This window comes from Tupaia chinensis, unplaced genomic scaffold (assembly GCF_000334495.1).
Source record: "Tupaia chinensis unplaced genomic scaffold, TupChi_1.0 Scaffold000044_1, whole genome shotgun sequence".
NCBI lineage: Eukaryota > Metazoa > Chordata > Mammalia > Scandentia > Tupaiidae > Tupaia > Tupaia belangeri.
Genome location: NW_006159500.1, coordinates 2,022,413 through 2,049,889, shown reverse-complemented (window position 1 = coordinate 2,049,889; position 27,477 = coordinate 2,022,413). Strand labels below are relative to the sequence as shown.

The 27,477-nt window shown below is 38.2% G+C and overlaps 2 protein-coding genes across 2 annotated transcripts in view; one reads left to right on the top strand and one right to left on the bottom strand.

Moving 5' to 3' along the window:
- Positions 1-27,477, top strand: part of CCDC146 (coiled-coil domain containing 146) — a 169,552-nt gene that overhangs the window by 35,711 nt on the left and 106,364 nt on the right. The window lies entirely within an intron of this gene.
- FGL2 (fibrinogen like 2) lies at positions 12,012-16,964 on the bottom strand. Its single transcript, XM_006140777.3, has 2 exons — positions 16,275-16,964; positions 12,012-13,883 (listed from the first exon to the last, which is right to left on the bottom strand). The coding sequence occupies exons 1-2, from the start codon at positions 16,879-16,881 to the stop codon at positions 13,177-13,179; spliced, it is 1,314 nt and encodes a 437-aa protein (XP_006140839.1). The 5' UTR covers positions 16,882-16,964; the 3' UTR covers positions 12,012-13,176.

Sequence of the window (27,477 nt, the reverse complement as noted above, 5' to 3'; positions counted from 1 at the left end):
AGAAAGACACAGAGAGATAGAGAGACAGAAAGCAAGAAATCACCCCACCCCACCCCACCCCCAGGGGAGATGGCCATGTCACAATCTCTTCTCCTCCATTCTCCTCTCGGGATCTTGGGCACACACGCATACTCGCCCAGCGTGAGTTTAAGCCACCAAGTCTGGGACTCAAACCGTGATCGACTACATGGGAGTCCAGCGACATAGACATTACACTAACTGCTGGTCCCTCAAGTCACTGTTTTGAAAAGCAGCCTTAAAAAGGAAAATTTGGGGGCCAGCTCCACAGCCTGGTGGTTGAAGCAGCTGGATTCCACAAGATTGACTATGTGGTTTGAGTCCCAGAGCTGGTGACTTGAGAAACACACCAGGCATGGTGTGCATGCATACCCAGAATCCTGAAAGGATTTTGAAAGAGATGGAGAAGAGATTATAGCATGACCATTCCCCACAGGTCATGATTTTTTTCCTCTATCTCTCTGATTAGCATGTGTCCTCTCTAGCAAAAGAAAGATGGGGAAAATAAATAAATAAAAATTTTCTTTTGAGTTTTTTTATTGCATTTTTTACATCAAGTCAACTTCAGCAATATAATGTTTTTAACTAGAACCATCATGTATTCATTTCAGTTTTATTTTGCCAGCTTAGCCCCCAAAGGGATATGCAATTAGGAGGCAATGACTTTTAAATATCTCTTAGAAAAAGAAACCAACCCTTTTCTTTAAAGTGAAATTGAGTATGGAGCCTCAGGATATATAATAAAAGTAGGACTATTCTAGTTGAACAGTGATTCAAGCATCCATAGATTGTCCTGGCTTCTTTCTCAATCCAATTTCCTTTGACATTCCTCTGAGGTCTATTAGCATCATCGGGGACACAGTGTGAAAACCTCTACGCTAGCAGTTCAGCATGTTCAGTACTAACTCTGTATTCATCATGAAAGTGTCAGTGTTTCCTGTCCAACTTCCATAATTACCCGTGATATCCTGGCCTCTCTAAATTTTTTTTTTTTTTTTTAGTTTATTTTTACTTATGGTAGTGAGCATGTGCAGTATGCATGGCTAGAGAGAGGGAGGAAGAGAGGCACCCTTGAGAGGGTTTCATCATGCTGTGATGCCCTTCCCACAGTCTTCCAGTTCATCGGGATCCTGGGCGCATGCATACAGGCCCAGTGTGTTTTCAGGCCAATTGGGGATGAGAATCCATGACTTAGGACTTCCAGCACTCCAGCTCAGTTTGCTACCAACTACGTCATCAGGCTAGGCTTCTAGATTTCTAATAGTTGACTTGAACAGATTTTTAAGATTTACTCAATGTAGGATAGAATTTTTTTTTTTTTAAGTAAAGGTCACCATCACCAGCACCTCTTATTGGTAAATGATAGTTTTAAAAAGAATTCTTTCATCTAACAAATGAAGATAAGAACTTTGGCATTTATACCAGTCCTCGGCTTCCAAAGAACTTACGAAGTGCATTGTACTTAATCTTCTGTGAATTCTGCCATGTAACCAAGGGAGTAAACCAGTGTTTGGAGAGCACAGAAACTTATTTGCCTGTTCTGTCTGAGTTGTTATAAATTTTGACTTGGCTTCAGAAAGAAGAAAATTTTTAACCACTAGGTTAAGTAAGGACATGAACACACTTGAAACTTATTAATTTTTGAAATATCTCCTGTTAAAAAAATATTACTCATTATTGTAAGAAGACATAAGAAGAAATACTTTGCCTTAAACTGAGATCTAATTGCAATTATTCTCCACTTTCTAGATTCATACAGAACCAGAGGGTATACTGTGGCTCACTGTATGCATACTTTAGCCATAGCAAATTAGCCCACTTTAGGAGAAATACACCAAGGATGTCAGGAAAGCTGAAGATAGATAATGATCCACGAATGAAAAACAGTCTGTTAGTAAGAGGCTTTAAAAAAAAAAAATTTAGGGAAGACTTTTAGTGAATGTAAAGCATTGCCTTCTCATTGTAACATTCTTCACAGCAGACAGGGCTAGCACTGGAAATGCCACCAAGAATGTGTCCAGCAGGTGCTTGGCACTCAGCAAGTGACAGCTGCTATTTATTGTTACTAAGTAGATGTAAAAATCTCTTTAAAAAATTAAAATAGGTTACTTAGATTCACTGAAAAAAATTATCATTACTGAATAAGAAAAAAAGATGTAAGCAAATAATTTTGTAGTCCTTTCTTTGATAACTTTTGCACTGTAAGTATAAATCGCTTGCCTCCCATAAGAAATAAGAAATCCAGCCAATTTCCAGGGATAAAACCTGAACAATTTTTAGGTACTCCATGTTCTCGAATATGCTGTAGTGTGTCCAACATTTTGTGATAGAGAGGCAGATCATCTTAAACAATAAATGCTCAGTGACAATCTTGAATCCTAGGGATTAAACTCAGATTTCAAGAGTTTAAAAAGTTATTATTTAAAAAGTCTTATTCACAATACTTGGATAAGCATATAACACCATACTATCAATATACATAGTAGGCACATGGTAAATATATATTATAATAGTTCCGGTTAACAAATACAAATGTAATAACAGTGACTTGGAGATGCTAAGACCCCCCCCCCAAAAAAAAATTGTATATTTATTTTAACATGTGATGATTTCCTTTTAAAGTGAGAATATAGGGGCTGACAGGTGGCATGGTGATTGGGGCGCTAGGTTCCCATATGGCTGACCACAGTTTGAGTCCCAGAGCTGGCAGCTGGCTTTCAAACTCTCTCTCTTTCTATCTATCTGTGTCTCTGGTCAAATTGAAGAATGATAATAACGAATGAAATAATTATTATTCTTTTCTTTCTAAATCTTTTTTTAAGAATTATTTTTTATTTACCTTTATTTATTTATTTTTTAATTTGACCAGAGAGGGAGAGAGAGAGAGAGAGAGAAGAAAAGCAAGAAAGCAAGCCGCCAGCTCTGGGACTCAAACCTTGGTGGGCCATGTGGAAGTCCAGCACCCTTACCCACCATGCCACCTGCTGGCCCCTGAAATAATTATTATTTTTTTTTAAGTAAGAGTATATAGTCTCAGCAGTATAATGTTGATGTCTTTCTGAAATGGCTAAGTAGCAAGGAGAAACCATACTATGTCTAAGAAGATGCTGACCACCAGTTAGCTAGTTTTAGTTTTGAATTTTGCTTTACTCCAGTTCTTTAGTTACTTAATGTGCCAAGGCAGAATTGAACTGAGGTTTTTGTTTGTTTGTTTGTTTTTTGAGAGAGAGATTTTCTCTGTAGGCTGCGTGCACTCGCCAGACAGACAGAGAGAGACATAGAGACAGAAAGCGAGAAATCACCCCCCAGGGGGGATGGTCACGCCGCAATCCCTTCTCCTCCATTCTCCTCTCGGGATCTTGGGCACGCACGCACACGTGCCCGGTGTGAGTTTTAAGCCACCGGGTCTGGGACACGAACCGCGGTCGACTACATGGGAGTCCAGCGACATAGCCATTACGCTAACTGCTGATTCCCTGAACTGAGATTCTTAAGAAGTAGAAATAGCAAAGTCTGGGCCGGTAGCGTGGCCGTGCTGTGGGCTTGTGGAAGAGAAGAGGCAGTGCAGAAGAAACTGTTCAAGGTATCCAGCAATAGGAATAGCACGGGATTTGTTGTCGGAGATTTAGAGGAACTCAAGTTTTACTTTATGGCAAGTTATTTTATGTAACATTGCTTAAAATAAGCTAGCTATTGCCACATGATGACTTCGTTGTATTAACTTTTGGCTCCCTGTGAGTGTTGCATATCTATTGGATCGTCAGAAAAGTCATGACACATGTTTGAATAGAAAACCAGAAAAATACGTCATGACTTTTCTGATGAACCAATATTGTACTTTGGGCAGGTTTCCTTGTATATTATGGTATATATGTTATAAATAATATATAAGAGTGTATGTGTATTATATAGGTGTACATATATATGTCAACTTGTATATGAAGGGTCTTCAACATTTCATAGGAAATTTGTATTATAGATAGACTATGCATGCATATTTTTAATTAAAATATTTTTGTTTAATTATCTGTTTTTTTCTATGAGTGAGACAGAGAGAGAGAGAGAGGTGGGGAAGAGAAAGAGATATAGCACCCTCAACAAGATCCTGAGGTGCAGTCCTCCCCTAGCTCCAGCTCAGCTCCAGATCATGAGCACTCACGTGCTCGGCATGCTTGGGGAGGTCTCTGAACTTGAACCCAGACTTCACATGGAGATCCTCGCAGAGCGTCACATTTTACTGTTGTACTGCTATCTGGCCCCCAAGACTTCAAAAATGTTTGCACTGAAATAAACTTGCACTTTAATTTCATTTTCCCATGAATTCTTGAAGTCTGCTCATGTGTGTGTGTGTATGTGTGTCCGTCCATCCATAACAGATATCACCCAATATGCAGAGAGCTACTTATCTATAGGTAGACCTAACATTTATTAGGTTGTTGGAAATGTCAAAACGTATTTTTCTATGTCTTTCTATGCATGGATACGTCAAGACTTTACCAACCACCCAGTAGTAAAAATTACCAGATTTATTGATAGCCATTCTAGTATTAACACTTAGAAAGCTATAGAGAAATGAAGAATGGCTGAGGCCAGGAAGGATTGGGTGTGTAGGGGTAAGGATAGAGGATGCCCTTTAAGAGAAACGAAGTTGCAGATAGGAAGAGTAATTTCTAGGGAATAATTAACTATAAGGGAATGCAGATGGCAACAACTTGGGTATTTCAGAGTAAAGGAAAAGGAGGATTTTGAATGTTCCCAATACAGGTAAGGACAAATGGTTGATATAATTGGCATGCTAATTATCCTGATTTAATTGTTATACATTGTACTCTTACACTGGAAAATCATCGTTGTATTCCCACAATATGTGTAATTACTCTGTTAACAAAAGTATTAAAATAAAATTTAGATTAACTCTAGCTTGGATAATTTTTTTTTAAGAAAGATTTTTGCTATAGGGCATGTGCTCACAAGAGAGACAGAGATATAGAAAACAAGAAATCACTCCCCAGGGGGAATGGGCACGCTGCTATCCCTTCTCCTCCATTCTCCTCTCAGGATCTTGGGCACGCACGCACATGCACCTGGCATGAGTTTTAAGGCAGGGGGTCTGGGACTCAAACTGCGGTTGACTACATAGGAGTCCAGCAGTGTAACCTTCACACTAACTGTTGTTCCCTAACTTGGATAAATTTTAGAAAATATTTGTGAAAGAACAAGTTTTAAGATTATTAATGATCAAAAACTTAAATAAAATAAAGGAAAGGAAGTAAGACCAGTTTCTGCTTAACTGCAGGGTTTTTTGGGTTTTTTTGGGGGGGGTTGTTTTGTTTTGTTTTGCTACAGGGAGTTTGCACTTGCTGGAGAAAGATAAAAAGAGGAAGAGGGAAAGTGAGAAATCACCCCCCAGCAGGGATGGCATGCAAGATTCCCTGTCTCTATTCTCCTCTTAGGATTCTGGGCATGCACTCTCACACAACAGTGTGTTTCTCAAGCTGCCAGATCTGGTACTTGAACTGCAGAGTCAGCCATGAGGGATTCAGCCACCTTAATCACCACACCACGTGGCTGGCCCACTAAAGGGTTTATAATCATGGGAAACTAGTGGGTCATCAAAAAAGTCATAGCACATTTTTGCATAGAAAAATTAATGAATTTTCTGACTATCCAATATCACCCTAATGATTTTAAGTGACCATAAATGATTCCTTGAACTTGGGTAGTATGCTGTTAACAAATAATATTTTCTGAGCTGTGGCCCAGTTCATTTTCTGTTGTTATATACATTTGTATCCTGCATGACAACACCTCCACCTCACATGGTGGTAGCTCCCAGAAGACACAACATCTAATTTGGTAGGTCCTTGCTGCCATCTTTCACTAGATGGTGACTTCCTGACATTTTGGAACATATATTGTAGAATGCCACAGTGGCTTTAAGATATCCAGTTACTCAACAAAACAGTGCTGTGACAGAAGCCAGAAAGAGAAAGTCTAAATCTGAAATCATCTAGAATAAGTACCTTTCCCATTTGGAACAATTCTCTGCTCTATTCATAAAGGAGCATCCCTTCGGTTACAGGGTGGAAAAGTGAGATTAGTGATTGGTCCCCATCTTGAAACTCTACTAGGTCTGCTGGTTCCGAGACTCCGTCTATGAAAGATGTTGTTCCATGTATGCTGATCTCCTAGTCCGTGAATCCACTGTCATCCCTATTCTAGCAATTTTCAAATGTACTTCTGAATTCTGGACGTCTTCCCTGAACTTTGGGCTAATATCCAAATAGCTATGTCCACATGGATATCTTATAAGTATTTGGACTTTGAATGCTCAGTCCCCACCCCACTGCAAGCCACCTCCACACACTGCCACACATGCTCCCCTGCAGACGTCCTCATTTCCACTAACGGCAGCTCCATCCTTCAAAGTTGCTGAGGTGAAAATCTTGTTTTCTGTGACAGCTCTATTTTTTTTTTTTAACTCTCCACCACTGACCTTGATCAGCAAATTTTATCAGCTCTACCTTCAAAATAAATGCACTTCACAGCAACCACAGTAGTGCATGCTTTCATTTTCCCTTACCAAGATTATTACAGACACCACCAAACTGGTGTTGCTGCTTCAATCCTTGCTTCTCTGCGGTCTGTTCTCTACTCAGCCACAAGAGTTGCTAGTAGCGAGCTTATCTTAACCAATGTTATATACAGTGAATGAGACTATGACCAAAACCCTCCTGGTCTTATCTACGCAGAATAAAAGGCAAAATCCGTGCCATGGTGCACAAGCCCTAAATGATTTGACACCCCACTCCTAGTCTATCTGCACCATCTCAAGATCTCTGTGATGCAATTTTTTATATGCCCACCACCCACACTCTGCGTCTTAATACACAGGCCTCTTCACTGATTCAAACATGCCATCTGCTCTCTAGATCCTGGACTTTCATACTCAATGCCCTTTTTGTTTGAAACATACTTCTCTCAGATACCAACCATCTGCCTAGCTTGCCCTCTTGTGTCAAGAGGTGTCTGTTCAAATGTCCTGTCCACTAACAGGCTTCCCCTGGCTGCTCTATTTAAAATACCCAGAGCACCACTTCCTCTAACACTCTCATATCCTGCTTAATATTTCATGATATTTGCTCGGAAAAAACATAAACTCCACGAGTGTAGGCTTTTTGTTGGTAACCGATACATCTGCAGCTTCCTAGAAGACTGAATGGCACATGGCATTCGTCCCTGAATATTTGTTGAATGGATGAAGGCTAAGTCTGTCACAGCATTCCTGTTCCCATGTGTCGTTAAATTCTAAGACATTTTTTACTTCATAACTTTAGTTAGCTGAGCTATGAATCTATATTTGTGTTAACTAAGCAAGCAAACTTTACAACCAAACCCATCTGTAAAAGCTAGCCTGTCGAATCCCTCATTTCTGGTAAATGTGTCTATATCAATCAACCCAGTCACATCTAAAAGTTCGTTTCTTCTTCCTTAGTCAAGCAAACGTAAAACTCTGTCTCCATATGTCTTCTCCAGCCTTCTGCTGATGTAAAGTAGGCAAGGCATGTAAAGGCTTCTTCTTGATTTGACTCTGTAACTGGTTACAGGTCTAGAGATGCTGAAGAGAGGATAAAGGAGCCAAAAGGAGAATTAGGAGTGTTTTCTTAGATGGGAACCAGGAGTTAGCGTAATGGCTATGTCGCTGGACTCCCACGTAGTCGACCACGGTTCGCATCCCAGACCCGGTGGCTTAAAACTCATGCCGGGCGCGTGTGCGTGTGTGCCCAAGATCCCGAGAGGAGAATGGAAGAGAAGGGATTGCGGCATGACCATCCCCCCTGGGGGGTGATTTCTCGCTTTCTGTCTCTCTATGTCTCTCTCTGTCTGTCTGGCGAGTGCACGCGCCCTATAGTGAAAACCTCTCCAAAAAAAAAAAATTATACTCTATGAAGTATGAAAAATACTGTTTTCCTTTAGAAACTGAGTAAAATAGAAAAATTACTGGTTAGCTGGTATGGCCATACCCTTCTGTGTGGTATGTACCTAGAGGTCATTGCCAGGACTCCTAAGAGTATGCCGCTCTTTTTTTTTTTTGGAGAGGTTTTTTGCTATAGGGCGCGTGCGCTCGCCAGACAGACAGAGACATAGAGACAGAAAGTGAGAAATCACCCTCCAGGGGGGATGGTCACGCCGCAATCCCTTCTCCTCCATTCTCCTCTCGGGATCTTGGGCACGCATGCACATGCACCTGGCTTGAGTTTTAAGCCACTGGGTCTGGAATGTGAACCGCAGTCAACTACGTGGGAGTCCAGCAACGTAGCCATTACGCTAACTGCTGTTTCCCAAGAGTATGCCACTCTTTTGTTTCCACTCCCATGGCATTTCTGATCCTGCTTTGCCATATTATCTCCTAGTTTCAATATATTCACAGTCTCTTGAATCCTCAGATTTGACAATATCCATTCCTTTCCCAGTTATAACTCAGGCTTCTTTGATTTATAACTCTTCCTCTCTGGCAACATATTGCTCACATCGAAGAGCAACACTTCTATAACAAACCTCCTTTACTTCCATACAAACTGATTGATTTCATGGTAGAATCCATTAATGAAGAATGTAACATATAATAAAGATATAGCTTGATATAGGATCAAAGAGGAGCAAAAAGAGAACTGCCAAACCCCACGTAATAGCACCAGGGAAAGTTGCCCAGAAGAGAGAACTAGTTAGGATGATGACTGGGCCAACCCATGAATAAAGAAAGATAGATCCCTGGGACCAGCGGTTAGCGTAATGGCTATGTTGCTGGACTCCTATGTAGTCAACTGCGGTTCGAGTCCCAGATTCCGTGGCTTGAACTCAAGCCGGGCGTGTGTGCCCAAAATCCCAAGAGGAGAATGGAGGAGGAGGAGTTGTGGCGTGGCCATCCCCCCCCCGGGGGATGATTTCCCTGTCTCTCTCTGTCTTTCTGGCGAGCGCACACACCCTATAGCAAAAAAACCTCTACCTCCTCCCCCAAAAAAGAAAGATAGATCCCACTTTGCAGCGTGGCCATCTCCCCTAAGACAAAACCTCTCAAAAAAAAAAAAAAGAAAGAAAGAAAAAGATATATCCCCCATGACTGACTGCAGTATGGATCTCAATCCTAGTGTCTTGAGGAATATGCTGAGTGCATGTGGTATGCCCAGAATTTTGACAAGATGGAGAAATGGGAAAGAAGGGATTGCAATATGGCTCCCTCTCTCTTTCTCTTTCTCTCTCTCTCTCTCTCTCAGATGTGCCCTATGACAATTTAAATATATATATGTATTTCTAGGTTTTTTCATGTGCTATCTCACTTAATCCTTTCAATAATACTATCAGCCAGATTCTATTTTACCCCTATTTTATAATAAAAGGAACCAAAGGACATTAAGATGAAATGACTTGCCCATGGTCACATAGTTTGCACATGATGGACCTGCAAGTTCAACCTAGGAAGCTCCGAAGTCCCTGCTCTCAATCTTGGGTGATAAGACAAAACCCAGCCAGGACTGAGGATGGCATTCTGTCTAGACCATGGAAGAGTACATGCAAAGTAAGGAAACATGAGAGAACATGGTTTCTTTAATCACAGCAAGGCATTCAGTATGGCAAGAGTGTGAATAGAGGCAGAATACAATGCTTGAAGAATTAAGTAGAAATCAGTTCATGAGGGGCCTATTTGCTAAATTTTTTCTTACAGAAATTGAAGAGTGGTTGAAAGTTTTAAGCAAGACAATAACCTGATCAGAGTTATATTTTTGAATAATCCCTCTGTGGCAATATGGAAGGTAGACTGGAATAGATTGAAGCTAAAGGTATAGGTTGCTATTTGGAAGCATTTTGCCATATGCTAAGGAGATGGTGAGGACTGACCGGGACAGTAATTTTAACGATGGAAGGAGAAGATAGAGTTGAATGTCACAAAACGAAACTGAAATTTTTCAGATTTGAAGCGTCAACAGTATCTAGAGGGAAATAAGGTAATGGTGTTCCTCTATTTGTCTGTTTTCCCACTAATGAAGTAGTACTCATTAAGCCTTTACGAAGTCAAGAATATTGTCTAGATTAAGTAAACATTATGCAGCTTTTCAGATAAGAGTAAATACACTAATATTACTTAAATAATAATGTTTAATTTTTTTCATGTTGAGTAGACAGATGAAAATATGAAATCTTCCATTTTATGAAGTTTTTAAAGGACTTGAAACATGAACCAGCAAATTTGTTGCTTGGATACTTTTTATACTTTGTATATTTAAGCTCTTTCTTTTGACAGACATGTCATTAATCCAGTTGGAATGTTACTGCTATTGGTAATTTTTTTTTCCCTCAGTTACAGATGAATTAGTTCTATCTAGAATGATAATATTTAGGGACCAGCAGTTAGCGTGATGGCTCTGTTGTTGCACTCCCACGTAGCTGACCGCAGTTCAAGTCCTGGACCCAGTGGCTTAAACTCAAGCCAGGCGCGTATGCGTGCATGCCCAAGATCCCAAGAGTAGAAAGGAGGAGAAGGGATTGGGGTGTGGCCATCTCCCGGGGGAGTGATTTCTCACTTCCTGTCTCTGTCTCTCTCTGTCTGTCTGGCGAGTGCACACGCCCTTTAGTAAATATCTCTCCAAAAAAAGAAAAAAATGATAATATTCAGATATAAAATCTCATTTAAGATAGCAAATATTAGCCATCAAAATGAAACCAAGACTCTACATGTATTTATAGATAGTCGATTTATATTTATGAATGTTACTATATATTAGTGAATAGTTAAGGCAAAAAATGCTAAAGATTATCCAATTTAGAGTATATTGTATAATGTATAACCTGAAATAATTCCAAAAAGGATTTTCTATGTTATGCAATTAGAGAAGTGCCATAAAAACATAATGGAAAATACAAATTTAGTCCTCTAAAATGTGGAAAGACAGAACAAAAAGCTTTTGAGCATTTACACAGATTAACGAGTTGTCATATTCTTCAAACATGATACCTAGTTCCCATTAAATCAGTGGGAACTCTGTATAAGCATATTTTTTCCCTCAGAGTTTTTTTTTCAGAACTCTATTTTGTGATAAGTCCATTTTTTATCACAGAAATTTACTTAAACTTACATATATAGTTATGTAAGTTATAAAATAAATGAAAATGCTCTTATCTGAAATAAATACATTGTATAATATAAAAATATTTCTTAGTTTTTTTTAAAAAGCAAAAAAAGAGAAATAAAATGAGTTAATATCTTTACATCCGGTATCCTGAGTAGATACAAAGCCTTTGAAATCTACAACATTTTACATTTTGGTTATCATCTAATTCTATTTGCATTTCTCTTGCTTTAACATTTTAAAAGTATTCATAATAACTTAATTTTCATTACACTTAAAAACTTTGTGTTATATATATGTATATATTACATACCTTTGACTAAACTTTTCTATGAGGGATTAATATTTGAAAAATTAACTTATTGGGACCAGCAGATGGCATAATGGTTACATCGCTGGACTCCCACATAGTCAACCGTGGTTTGAGTCCTGGACCTGGAGGCTTAATTTCATGCTGGGCACGTGTGCATGCATACCCAAAATCTTTAGAGGAGAATGAAAAAAAAGGGATTGTGGCCATCCCCCCTAGGGGGTTATTTCTTGCTTTCTGTTTCTCTGTCTCTCCTGTGAGTGCACATGCCCTATAGCAAAAAATCTCTCTCAAAAAAAAAAAAAAGAAAAAAATTAATTTATTACCTAAAGCAACCATCATTTTCAATTACTTTCAAATAATGGGTTAAGTTACATCTTTATGAATATATTTTGAAAACTTGGATAGTTATTAGATACAGGCACTAGAAAATAAAGATAAAATTTATTGCTATGACTCACAGTATAGTGAACTACTTCAATTTTTATTTGAGAACCTATTTTTATGCATGCAGCAGAATACTGCTGTTATCTCTAAAATAATCCCTTTTTACAATAATTAAATGAGACAGTTTTTTTTAATAATCTTTTTAATATGTTTAGCATTCCAAAGTTAATGGATTATAAAATTTCCAGATTGTTTTTTTAGTTAAAAAAATAAACACCTCTTTAAATTTCTGATAGTAAAATAAGCAATCCACCAGTTAGGGTTGAAATATATAATATTTGAACTATTTTATACACTTTAAAATTCATATGTATTTAATAAATAAATTTGTCATAGAAAACTAATTTTCTATGAAGTGAATAGCTTAATGATATTATTGCTTTGAATATGAAATTGGCCTTCAGAATATAACAACCTAAAAATAAATTCTTCATTTCCCATCCCACCCTACCCCCTAGAAAGAAAGCATACCAGTAGTCTAGCACAGTATGAACAATCTAAAATTTAAAATTATTACCATACAGAGCAGAGGAAGATCATTTTATGTTAAAGTACTTTTTACCATCCAATAGCTAAAGAGCTTTAAACTATAAATGAGTTACCTTTAAACCATGGTCTTTAAAATTACATATTTTGAATATTTTTGGGGTGACATTATACAACCACATTTTAAAATATTTTAAATGATAAATATTTTACATTTCATTAATATTGCATGAACAAGTTTAATTAAATAGATGATTTCCTTTTGTCTGGGAACTAAAATGTAATAATAGGGCCTTTTTAATACAAAGTAAATGCCAGAAATCAAGTAAGTTTATAAAAGAATAGTGATAACAATAGTTATAGAGAAATATTCAAATAACTGTTGCCAAAAAGAGTGATATACGTTCAGATATGCTTACATCACAAAATACAGAAGTAGAATCTAGCCTACTGAGTAAATGATTTTTTTAAATTGGTACAAGTAATGTGAGTAATAGAAAATTTTTCAGTTAACAGAAATGTAAAGAACCATAAATCTAATATATAATTCTCTCTAATCCCAATTGCTTGCAAGCATTCACTAGATAACAGCATAACAGCAACAAAGGAGTTCTTTAAAATGCATATTTTTCAGCTTTATTTCAAACACTGTATAGCATAAGAACCTACTACTCAGAGATCACTTTTTAGTCATGGAAAAGGAACGTGAAACAAGGCATATTCCAAAGTGCTGAAGGAATTAATTGCTCTATTAGATAATGAATACCTGGAGGAATGAGCACTAACAATTCATGGCTTAAAGTGCTTGGGTCTAATCATCATTTTGGCCTCTTTGAAGGAGGACCTATAGCCACCAGGGTGTCCCTCACTCATACCAGGCCAGGTGCCCCAGAAAATCCCATTACGGATGCCTCTGTATTTTTGGTGATAATATTTACCATTTAAGTTTGCAGAAAGACATGCATCAAACCACCAGCCAGAACTGTAGTAGTGCCCACAATTCCCAGAGGGATATCGATCATTGTCTCTATCTGGAGTGGTGAAAAACTTCAGATTGTGGTTGTAATGTTTACTGAAATGCAAGGCATCTCCAGCAGTGCCGTTATAGTTACCTATGTGCACACGGTATTTGAGAAACTCGTTAGCCACGTAAAACTGATCATACAAGGCATACAGTTTGACACCATCAAAGTCTTCGAGATCTATCCTCAGAATCATATCTGTACTCTTGGTCAGAAGATGAATTTTGTCATTCCCCAGCCAAAATTCTCTTCTTAGGTTCCCGAAGCCTGCTTTGTAGTCTTGCCATGTTCTGTTGAAGTTGATGCTTCCATCGAGACGTGTCTGCAGTACAGTCCAGCCTCCCCCCATGGTCTCCATGTCACAGAAAACGTCAAAGCTACTATTTTTGGGATCAGGTGTAACTCTGTAGATCTCACTGCTTCTTTTGCCTATTGCGTAGTAGTCAGAACAATCTTTATATATTAGATGTTGAACTGAAGGAGGAAGGAAAGGAAGGCATTGACTTTATTAATAAAAATGATTCATCTGAAGAATTCTTTATATATACAAAAACAGTTTGTCAATAAATGAATGGCAATAATGAAACTTTGTTCTGCTAGACTTACGTGAACTTGTTTAGGAAATGCTTATTAAGGCCTCTGAACAAGAACCTGGTATTAGAAAGTAGACAAAACTTGGGGCCAGCATATGGTGTGGTAGTTAAAGTCTGGACTCCTACATGACCAACCATGGTTCAAGTCTGGACACTTGAAAATGTGTCCAGAGGAAAATGGAGGAGAAGGGATTGCGGCATTGCCATCCCCCTGCCCCCCCACCAGGGCAAGGTATTTCTCTCTCTGGCAAACACACACACCCTATGGCAAAAACCTAAAAAAAATTAAAATAAAAAAAAGACAAGATTCTTCAATATACTTTTAGTTGATGATAACAGTGACAACATCAGCAACAAACAATAATAATAAAAGAACACATAAAAACAAGTTTTATTTATTAGTTTTATTTATTTATTTGCTAATCTTTAGCAAGGGTTACCTATATGTTCCAGGCACTCTGCTAAAGACTAGGTAACATTTTTGCACTTAATCGGCGCTTCAACCTTACATAGTAGGCATGACTGCCAGTCTGCAGGTGAGGATATTTGGGTTTAAGAGGAGCAGTGGCTTGCCCACATTCACCCAGGCATTAAGTGGCAGAGCCAGGACACAAACATATATCTGGCTGGCAATAAAGCTTATTCTCGGAGTGATTACATTCCTCGGTCCTAAAATTCATATGATTCCAACTCTCCTATAATTGATTCCATGCATCTAGGGGAAGCACAGGCTTCTATTTTCTGTAACCAAAAAGGCCTGGTAGCCTCTACTATCAGAAAGCTTTATAGGATACGTTCCAAATGCAGCATTACAATTCTAATATATAGCATTAATCATAAATTCACATTTATTTAACTCGGCAACTATATAAAGAAGCCCAAGTGAAAAAGAAATCGTTTTTCAATAATATATGAATATTCTAATTCTGAATTTATTATCCAGGAAAAGTATTTAGCTAGTTTCATATGTTTTATTTCTAGAAATAATAAGTGATTATGTTCAGGATAAGCATAACAGCCAGTGAACAGAGTTCTAAGGGAATCAAAGAAAGATATTTACTCCCCAAGAATTTCTATAAAAATGTATGACAGGTAAGTTTAACATAAGGTACTCTAATAATAAGGCCCAAAAATATGTTCATGTGTATTTAGAAATCAGAATATTCAGATATTTCCCTGAAACATTTAGGAGAAAAATTGACAGTAGAATCTTGTTTGTATCATAAGTTGCTATGCAGCATCAGATCTGCTGTGTACCCAGTGATGTGGCCTAAGACGCGAACCTCTGCCTTGCAGTGTGCAGGTTGCACGTAGATACAGGCTGCCCCAGGAATTCGCAGCAGAGGCCACAACCAAGCTTCACTGGCAGATAGAGTCCTGCCTGTGGTACTTATTCCAAAAGAGTGACCTCTGCCATGTCCCTTCAAGCTCACACCCTCAGTCATTAGGTAGAGGACCTAATGCAGAGAGAGGACTTTCCAAAGTATAACACATTGGTGACAGTGATCCTCAGAATTCAGGTGGAAAACCAGGGTTTGCCATGGTTAGATCATGAGCAAAGTAGGCAAGTCTGTGGTTTTTAACTACGATTATTAAAGTTAATTCAAATAATGTGGATGATGAGGATGGGTTGTACTTTAAGTACTCAGATCCCAGCATAAATTAAAGAAGAAAGAAATAATATCTCTTCTTTTAGGAGCATGCTGCAACTCCCTCCTTAGAACATTTTTGTGCTGCTAGGTCTCAAGGCAAAAAATATTGCACACAGGTGAAGCCGCTTTTGTTCCATCTATAAAATATCCAATTTTCACCAAATATGTGTGATTATGATCTGCAGATTATTTGCTTAAATCTTGTAAAGACCTGTTGCTATAAACAATAAAACTGATTTCCAATGAGCATAGCACAATTGAAAGTACTGCTTCATCTTGTTTTCAAACACTTCAGAAAAGAGAGAAACTAAATGCACTAGAACATTAATTTCTCTCTCTGCTGCTGACTGTGTAGGTCCGACATTAACAAGTAAGACTTTTAAATTGGAAGTGCTTTCTAATGGATAAACTAATTGTAATTTTTATAATTGGGCTCTGTATCATTTCTGTGGTCACATTTGAGAAGATACTTGTTTTTCCTGCACCGCCTTGATGAATAAAAGACTTATTTATTTAATCTATCATCTATTAACTTGTTTGTTCAGGTTAATGTTTCTAGATACTGTCCAGCTATATAACATTCAGGAACAATTGATAAGAAAGAACATTATTATACATACCCAGGGGTGACTGTATTTGTTCTTGGCTGGGACACTTGGAAGAACATTTGCCATCCAAACTATTGACAACAAATGTTAGATTGGCCACCTTGTTATCAACATAATTTTCTATGTTGTTCATATTCACAAGATTCAGCTTCTCCAGGCGACCTTGCAGTACGTTGATCTCCCCTTTTGCACTTTTTAGTTCAGAGGACAGCTTGTTAACCTCGCTTTCTAACTCTCTCACTCTGTTGTCATCAGCCTGTCCCGGGACTCCTGTGCTAGGTAACAGCTGATCACTTCTGTCTGCATCACGGTTGTCATCAGCCTGTAGTTTGCAGTCTTGGCAAGATTTCTTTAGATGACTTACGATTTCCTTGAGGTTCTGAACTTCTTTTTTTTTTTTGAACTGCTTAGGGAGCTGAATGGTCAAGGGCGGCAGGCTCACCTGGAACGGGCACTCTCCTCCCTCCTCATTGCATTTCCCTCTGCTTTCTAGTCTCACCGGGCAGGACTCCTTTGCTCTTTCATCTTTAATTTCCTCCGTTTCATTGTTTGCCACAACCAAAAAGCCAGATGCAGCGAAGACAGCTGAGCCGAGCCAGTACCAGTTGGCTAGCTTCATCTCCGTGGTGGTGCTCCCTCCGGCAGGGAAGTGCGCAGGGCTGGGGCTGATTTAATAGTGGCAGCTGCCTGAGTCAGGCTTTCTGTGTTCCCAGAAAAGGGCGGGAGCGTTTGCATCACAAGTTTCAGAAACGCACAGGAAGAGGAGATCCGTCTACATCAGATGCACGTTACCAAAAACTGTAATTGGTTCTCAATCAAAAGAACAGGCGTGGGAATTCTTGTAGCCCATCAGCTGCATATATTCAACAGGATTCACTTTCATGATTTATTTTATAAATAAATAAAGGAAAAGGTTTTCTCCAAGGAAAACCTTGCATCTAGAAAATGGTTCGTTATGTTTTTAAGTAAATCATGTAAATAAATGATTATAACTAACTCCATTAGAAAAATCAGAATCTAAAGGTAAAAATGGGTTAGTTGTTCAAACTGTCTGAAGAACGAAAATGTTTCCAAACTGTAAATGGTCCTTTTTTCCCTCTTAGAATGGGGAGTCGATGATGCTGTATTTTCTTTTTTTTTTTTAATTTTATTTTATTTATTTACTCATTGTTATTATTTTTTAAATTTTCTATGGGGAATGAAATTTATAGACCAGGCAGAGAGAGCGAGAAGGAAAATGAGAAAGCAAGCTGCCAGGTCTGAGACTTGAACCGTGTTTGACTACATGGGAGTCCAGTGACATAACCATTATGTCATCTGCTAGTCCTGATGCTGTATTTTCTTTATGTTGGACTTTTGAGTGAAGTCTGAAGCACTTTGAAAAGTTCCTGACTCTTGCCCTGGACTTTTGTTTGTTCAATGTGAAAAGGGGAAGAAATCTGGTAGAGAAAAAGGGCAGCCTTCTCTTCCTTTGACCAGAGTGTGGTGCAGTATAAATGGCAAAATGCCTAAGGCACATTTAAAAGGACTTTTTGTCTTTCATCAAAACCAGAAGTCACCTCCTCTGCCCTTTATTGTTCTTGTAGTTGTACTGTGATCTTCCATAGCTGCTCAAATGCCAATCTTGTAACGGTTCCTATCTCTGTTCCGTTCCTTCTCCTGACTGTGGTATCTTCGGTGACAATTAAGCATCTGGCTTTCTGCCCCCACAGAGGACCCTCCACTTGTCCTCTAGGCTACTAGGTATATCACCTGTCCAAAACGTGTCAGCACGCCTGACCATAGTTTTCAAACTTTTCCCCTCAGAGGCTGAGGGCAGGAAGGAGGAACAGCTTTGAGAAGTCACCTCCTCTTAATTTGTTTTGTAAACTGGTATGTCTCATATACGATTTCTTATTACAGAAGGATTTTATTACCTTAGACATAATTACAGATTGACTGACATGGATGAAAATCCAAATCCTTTGCTGTATTACTTAAGGCACTCTGTAATCTATCTCATATTTATTTCTTTAACGTGATTTCCTATGATTTTTCCATATACCCCTTCATTCCAGCTAAAATCCCATATCCGTGTTCTTAAAAATATGTCAGGCTCACTTTACAGTTTTGGACTGTATTTACTCTTGAATGCTCAGGAGACCTGGATTCCAAGCCTAGATCTACCTCTGATTAAATATGTAAATCGTTAACTTTACTGAACTCTAATTCCTGTGACTGTAGAGGAGGAATTCAATTTTTTTTCCCTTTGCCATACAAACTTTGAGTGCTTAAGGGGGGAAAAATGCTGTGTATAAATGTAACATTCTTTCCAAACAAATTTGTCAAACATGTTCTACACACCTTATGTCTCATTTTTCACCATCTTCTTTCAACTTTTAAAAAAGTTGTTTTCTCATTCCATTTATCCAAAACCAATTTTAGAGAAGAAAATTTAACTTTCCAGCTAAAAATATTCATTTAATCTCCTAACTTTATTTCTCTTTCCTCACTCATTTTCAAGCTGACCCTCCCTGACATGAGGAAAGAAAGAAATGATCATTTAAAGAGAATAATGATAATAAACATTTTTAAATATTTTACAAAGTAGAAATATATGGGAATGATGTTTAATTCTATTAAATGCTCTTGGCTGGCTCAAGTGGCATTTAAGGCAGCTGGATCCCATATGGATAACTCTGTGGTTTGAGTCCCATACCTGGAGACTTGAAAAACATACCAGGCATGTGTGTGTGTATGTGCCCAAAATCCTGAGAGGACAATGGTGAAGGGATTGTGGTGTGGTCATCCTTTCTGGGGGTTGATTTCTCACTTTCTCTCTCTGTCTCTCTCTCCAGTGAGCACATGTGCCCTGTAGCAAACTAAAAATAAATAATCCTTATATTTAGCTAGTTAATGTTTGTTTGTTAAATATCTTCTGTATACTCAGTACTATGTTAGAGCATATATATGCTAAACATAGCATCTTTCATTCATTCATTCATTCATTCATTCATCATATATTAACTAAGCACTGTGGTTTGAGTCTGTTCTTGGCACATGGGCTATCGTAGTAAACAAATGAGACAACAATACCTTTTCCTTCTTAGGAACGGGCATATGACAACCTCATAGTTTCTTCATGCTGACCTGTCAAGTCTTAACCCTAAGCACATTTCAAAGTTTCTAGATCTGATGTGAGTGCAGCTTTCTGACTGTATTGCAGTGGGCTTTAGGTTGATCTGTTTGAATTAGACTTGCTTTCGAAGCAGACTGCTGATTCTTGGGCCCTACACACTCTGGTTATCCAAGGACCAAAGAATTCCATCTAAAAAGTTTGGACATATTTTAGGAACTGACTCCTGTCCCTTCAGGATCCATAGAAAATTATCCAAATAAAGGGCAAGAATGGCTTTATTCATCAGTTTCAGTGAAACTGCAAGGTGATCCTCTAGGTTTGACTATGAGGCAGACACTGACTACCACACGGAAGATGTGCACCCACCTAATGAACTGATAACCTGCGGAGGCAGGGTGTGTCATGCCACTACTATTCGAGAGAATTTCAGGAATGTTATCTCCAACATCCTCACATATCTACAATGACTCCCTGCACCTGCTGATGAGCATAGTAAGGGCTCAGAGCAATAAATGACTTGCCTATGGTTTTACAGTTTTTAAGAGAGAGCTGGAGTTGGAACCAGGATGTGATTCCAAAGTTCACATCTCGCCTTCTATGCCACACCGCTGCATAGGGGAAAGGAATGACCTGGGGAGGTATATTGAACCATGTGTGGGGATCCTGGTGCTTCAATCAGTGCTTAGATCAGTGGGGAAACGCTGAAGGTTTTTGAGCAAGGGAATAGAATCCTCCCCTCACCCCCTCCAGGACTTTTTTTGGGGAATGAATCTGCTTGAAATCAGTGTGACATGGTGTTCCTGGTGAGAGAGATTAATGTAGTAGAAGGTACTAGATAAGAGGTGAGGCAATGTAGTGGCAGGAAAGGTGGTAAAGGGAATGCAGACATCCGCCAAAAAGTGATAGAAGCCATAGAGCCTGATAAGTGATGGGGAATGACAGGAGAGGGAGAATTGTGAAAAAACTAATTATGAATTACCAGTGTCATGGTAATGACAGTAGAGAGGAAATGATAGGTTGGGGAAAGTATAGTGGTAGTATTTCTGTTTTATATTATGTTGATTTTTTTGGGGGGGGGGAAGGTTTCTTTTGGTAGAGGGTGTGTGCACTCACTGGAGAGAGATGGAGACAGTGAGAAGGAAAGCAAGAAATCACGTCCCAGAGGGAGTGACCACACCACAGTCCCTTCTCCTACACTCTCCTCCTGGGATCTTGGGCACGCACAAACATGTGCCCATCATGAGTTTCAAGCCACCAGCTATGAGACTCGAACTGCAGTCGGCCATATGGGAGTCCAGCAACATAACTGCTATACCATCTGAATTTTAAATGTTGAAAATATAGAAACAGCTAGCAAACAGTTACACATCTGGGTATGAAAGTCAGCATGGAATAGATATGAATGTCAAATTTGAAACTATAGGAGTCAAAAGGATGGTCAGATAAATAGGGTGAAAACCAGGAGAGAGGGTTTTAAGAAGGAGGAAGCCATGAGAAAGTAAAATAAATAAAACTGAAGAGTTAACTTCCTTGTACTCCATTCCTATTTAATTCCCACTCTCTGTCTTTGACCTTCTGTCTCTTCCCTCTTGCTGAAAGCTTTTCTGGATTCTGTACTGCCAAGCCTGCTCTGTACTGGTGTGGGCTCCTGATTTCTCCCTCATGGCAATGTCAGAATCTTCCCCTTTACCTTGTGCCTACCCTCAACTTAGTTCTGACGCTATAAACTGTAGACCTACAGATTTGTTTTTCAGATATAAACATATTATTTAGTACCTGTATGTGGTGGGATTTTAAAGAAACAAGATCTGTACTCATAAAGGCATATGAGTACTCATATGAAAACTACTTTCATTAGTCTATATTCACATGTTTAGGTTTCTTTGTTTCTTTTACAAAGTATATTTGAGAGGATCTGTATTTTCCATATCTGGATCAGATTTCTAATGTAAATTTTCTAATATAGGTTTTTTGTTTTTTGTTTTTTTAAGGAAACTATATCTCTACTTGTACCAAAGGAAGTAGGTACATTTTTTTTTCTTTTTTTGGAGAGGTTTTTGCTATAGGGCGCGTGCGCTCGCCAGACAGACAGAGACAGAGAGATAGAAAGCGAGAAATCACCCCCCAGGGGGGATGGCCACGCCACAATCCCTTCTCCTCCATTCTCCTCTCGGGATCTTGGGCATGCACGCACACGCACCTGTTGTGAGTTTTAAGCCACCGGGTTCGGGACGTGAACTGCGGTCGACTACATGAGAGTCCAGCGACATAGCCATTATGCTAACTGCTGGTCCCAGGATGTGCTTTTCTGATAAGAAAGTTCCAGCATTCATTTTTTTAAAACTTGATTTGAAATGTCAACAATAAATAATATTTATCTTAATATTCCTTAGAGGCCTTAGTCCTTGTTCATTATAAACCTCATGGAAAGAACTGCAAACAAAATTCTCCTTCCAGTAACCCTAGAAAGATCAAGAATTGCCTGATTGTGATTACAGCTAGAATAACATTCGGTTGTCTGAAAAGTCACGACCCATTTTTGCATAGAAAAACTTAGAAAAAATACATCCTAACTTTTTCAATGACCCAATAGTAGATTCTTTGGTGTGTCTTGTAAATACTTCACTGTGGCATAGATAAACAGATTCAAGCTAGAAATCTCTCCAGTATGGACCTCACATGAATGATTCATTATATAAATATTTAAGGCTGTTGAACCAACTAAAGTATAGGGCAGAAATAGCCAAAGATCTGCAATAGAACACACAATTATTTAATGTGCTAATGACCCAGACCTTTAGTGGGGGTGTCCAGGGTGTCCAGAGCCTCTCAGATTAGAATTTTATGAAACTGGAGTATCCCATGGGAATCTTTGTATGTCAGCAAAATCTCTGTTTATTATGTGCCCCACCAATGGGGACCATGGAGGATTTAAGCAATTCATGGGAGATGGCAGCTAATTTTGGTATCACTGATCAAATTTTTAGGAAATTTCACCTAATCACTTTTGTGGGAAAACAAATTTATTATTACTTGTATTGGATATTGAGTTTCCTTTATATTCCTGAAATGAAACAAATAATAAAATCAGAGTAAAGATATTGTGAATATCAACGTATAGCTTCCTGAATATTCTCTTCAGTTCTCATTATTAGTGGTAGTTCCATAAAGTGCTTGCAAACACTGAGTCAGCACATACCAAACCATTGCTTCTTGGATTAAGTTTCTGAAGTCTCTGGTCACACCATGTTGTCAACCAATCAACACATAACCCATTTAAGTGTATTTCTGTTTAAAGACATCTTATTTAATAATACTTTGTTGGTTCATTAGCACAGAACTCAGGGTCAACAGAACTAATTCATGAGGAACTTAACTAACACATATATTTTCTGCACAAGGCCCATCACAGACTCCTTGCACTTAATAACTAGATGACACTTCAGCACCATGCTCTGGGACCATTTTAAACAGTGAAATTACCAACAACGACAAAAACAAAACAAAAATCCACAAAAATGTGACACTAAATTGACTACAAAAAGGGCACTTGCTTGAGTAGAAGAGTCAGGAAATATGCATGTTTGGCACATTTCTTCTCACCTTGAGCATGCCCATAAACAATCCCTTAAGTCTGTAAGTATTGATGTTGAGTTACAAATAACCTTTGTAGAGTAGGCAAACCACAGAGATAAAAATCTGTGAATAATGTGTATGTTACAAAATCTGTGACTTTAAATTCTTGGGAATGTCTATATATTTATTTTAAGGTGAGGTGGGTAATTTGGTGTGAACTGTTTTATCCCTTGCAATCCTTAGGGATTTGTTCATTTTGTCTGTTTTTTTGTTTGTTTGGGGGGGTTTTTTTTTGGCATTATGGGGTAATATATAAATTTGAAATGATACATAACATGTATATACATTATACTATAATGTTATATATGATTTATAATACATTTTATGTTATGTAATCTAAATAAGTATAAATTTTGAATTTTTTTTCTTAAAGTTTACCCATTTATCTCGTTCATAAGAGAAAGAGAACAAGAGAGAGACTGGCTTACCCACAGGGTCCCCCACATCATGATCCTCTCCCAGCCCTAGCTGACCCAGGTCATGGGCACCTGGTGTGCATAGGGGAGACCTTGGGATTCAAACCTGGAATGTCCCCATGAGGTTCCAGTTGTACCACCATCTGGCCTAATAAATATAAATTTAATCATAAAAAATGCTTGGGATTCTATTTTAATATTTTAGTTTATTCATATGAATAATGTACTTTAATAAATAAAATTATTATGGAAAAATGAAAATATTAAAACAATCTCATGCTAACTGAACAATTTCATACTGACTACATGTCTTCTTTTTTGGGGGGAGTTTTTTGCTATAGGATGCATGCACTTGCAAGGAAGACACAAAAAGAGAGACAGAAAATGAGAAATCACCCCCCCAGGGGGGATGGCCACACTGCAGTCCCTTCTCCTCCATTCTCCTCTTGGGATCTTGGGCAGGCACGCACACGTGCCCGGTGTGAATTTAAGCCACCAGGTCCAGAACTTGAACCACAGTCGACTACATGGGAGTCCAACAATATAAACATTAAGCCAACTGCTGGTCTCCTGACTACATGTCTTTTAAGTACCTGTCCTTGCACTCTTTGACACTAATAAGATCCTTAAGTTTATTTTATGAAATATGTATGTCTACCTATGAACTCAGTAAATGTTAACTTAAAGGCCATTTCCAATCTTCTGGTAGCTATAAAAAATTTGTTAAATGGAGTAAGTGTTGTAGTTTTAATTGTTAACATTGAAACACACTGCTGGCTCCTCCTTCAAGTTCTTCATGTTCTGAACATGATTTAAAGTATAGCATTCTGAGATATAGCATTATCTTATCTAGTTAATTTCTTGTTCTCTTTCTAGTTTGATAATGTCTATTATTTGAGTCATTTCCTGTTATTTACAGTGAAAAAAATTCAGTAGAAGAAACCACTTCATGATCGTTATCAACAGATGTAAAATTGCTTGACTCTTAGTTTATTTTAAACTATCCACCATTATTTGTCACAGCTGCTAGTGTATTTAGCACAAAATTGTTTTGAGCATATTTACATGTACGAATAATCTGGCACATATTTGGACAATTAATGCAGAGTCCAATTGCAATAATTACTATTGCATGAAAAGGTGACAAAGCAGACACATAAGTTGTGTCAGTCACAGATAAACATACATTTTAAATAAATCTCTCTTCTTTTTGTGGGGGGGAAAGATTTTTGCTATAGGGCGCATGTGCCCACCGGAAATAGAGAGAGAGACAGAGAGACAGAAAGCTAGAAATCACCCCCCAGGGGGGATGGCCACACCACAATCCCTTCTCTTCCATTCTCCTCTCGGGATCTTGGGCACGCATGCACACACACCCAGTGTGAGTTTAAGCCACTAAGTCTAGGACTCGAACTGTGGTCGACTACATGGGAGTTCAGCAACATAGCCATTATGCTAACTGCTGTTCCCATAAATCTTTATTTGTTACTCTGATCATCTCAGAAATAGCAAATATGATGGAGTGAAAATATGAGGTCACACTAGAGATCTGTAAAGTCCTTTTCAGGTATAACATTTTATGATTATAAGTGTTATTAATTAAAAGCAATGCAGATCATTAAGGTCTAAATGTAAATATGTATTGTTCTTCAATTAAATCATTAATTCCGATAGAAATTAGAAAGATCTTCTTGCCGCTCTCCATGCTTTCAACAAATATTTATTTTGCAATTGTTGTACCAGATGCTATACTAACTCTGGGGATAACAAAGGTGAAAGACACTTCCCTTATATGATGGAGCTTTAAGTTACAGAACAATGAGCTTTAGGTCAGAGCCATTCTCTCTTGAGTGAAAATATGAGGTCACACTAGAGATCTGTAAAGTCCTTTTCAGGTATAACATTTTATGATTATAAGTGTTATTAATTAAAAGCAATGCAGATCATTAAGGTCTAAATGTAAATATGTATTGTTCTTCAATTAAATCATTAATTCCGATAGAAATTAGAAAGATCTTCTTGCCGCTCTCCATGCTTTCAACAAATATTTATTTTGCAATTGTTGTACCAGATGCTATACTAACTCTGGGGATAACAAAGGTGAAAGACACTTCCCTTATATGATGGAGCTTTAAGTTACAGAACAATGAGCTTTAGGTCAGAGCCATTCTTTTTTTTTTTTAATTTTATTTTTTTATTTTGGAGAGGTTTTTTTCACTATAGGGCATGTGCACTCGCCAGACAGACAGAGAGAGACATAGAGACAGAAAGCGAGAAATCATCCCCCGGGGGGGATGGTCACGCCGCAATCCCTCCTCCTCCATTTTCCTCTCGGGATCTTGGGCACGCACGCACATGCACCCGGTGTGAGTTTAAGCCACCAGGTCCGGGACGCGAACCACGGTCGACTATGTGGAAGTCCAGCGACATAGCCATTACGCTAACTGCTGGTTCTCGGTCAGAGCCATTCTTGAGCAAACAAGTCAGGCCTTTGAGAGGAGTTCAGTAAGCACACCTTTTCCAAATCCCTTAATTACCTTCCACTGTACCAAGGCATTGAGCCTCTCCTTTTGCCAACCCTGAAATGACTAGTTTTAGAGTCATATTTTTTTCTCAAGTAAGACCACAAAGGTGACAGTGTCTGTAAATAACTACTGCTATGTTGCATACATGCTGCCTGGGTGAAGAAGAGCTTCCTGTTTCTCTCCTTTATTACACTTATCTCATTGTCTCTTAACCCACATCCTTAACTACCACCACTCCAAAATCTCCCATTTACAAAGCAAAAAGATGAAAGTTTGTAACAAAAACTATTTTTTTGAAGAAAATCTGGTCCCATGAAAATAATTCATTAGGTACATTAACATTGTCATATAATCTTGACCACTGTCTATTTCCAGAATATTTTCATAATCCCAAATCGAATTACATATCCATTAATGAGTAATTCCCTATTTCCCACTTCCTCCTTACTCCAGAACTTCTGTTCTGCTTTGTCTCAATGGATTTGACTATTCTAGATACTTCACATAAGTAGAATCATCCTTAAGATAAAATCCCAGAAGTGAAATTGATCAACTCAAAGTATATGTACTTTTTAATACAGTTGAAATAGATTGTCACGTACCCTGTCTATTAAAAAAACTATAAATATTTAAACCTTCATCAAAAGTGTATGTGTTCATTTTCCCACTTTCACTGTAACTATTATCATTCTTATAAAACTTTTTCACTATTATATACCAAAAATGATAAATAACCTCTTTTTTTAATGCAAGGTACATTTTTTCTTTTTTCTTTATTAATTTTAATTATTATTTATACATTTAATCACTATACATTATTTAGATTGTAAAGAGACTTTACCCAGCATGATATACACCTCAGTCCAGCCCAGTTAAGAATATATGCATGTCCTCATCAACAAATAATAAACCATATCTGTGTCCCACAATGTCTTGCCTCTCTATTTTTTTCCCCAAATTTACTTTATTACACTCTTCCCCTCCCACTCTTTCCAGTTGGGCTCTAGTGTCCATAACAATTTTTAATGCTTATATATCCTCCAGTCTTTCAGTCTCTGCCATAGAGTGCTGACAGTCAGTATATATTAAGGGGAGACATATAATGTCTCTCTTTCATAGCCTGACTTGCTTCACACAGTAGTAAATATTCCTTATTTTCCACTTTCAATCAAATTCCAGGTCTTGTTTTTTTTATGGCTGAATAGTATTCCATGGAGTATATGTGCCACAATTTCTCAATCCATTCATTCGCTTGTGGATATTCAGGTTGGTTCCATGTCTTAGTAATCGTGAATAAGGCTGCAATGAATATAGATGTACAAGCACTTTTCTGACTGAGTGTTCTCCTGTCCCTTGGGTAGATACCCAGGAGTGGAATTGCTGGATCATATGGTAGTTCTATCTGAAGGTCTTTGAGGAACCTCCATATTGTTCTCCACAGTGGCTGGACCAATTTACATTCCCACCAACAGTGTAGGAGTGCTCCCCTTTCACTGCATCCCCTCCAGCACTTTTTTTTT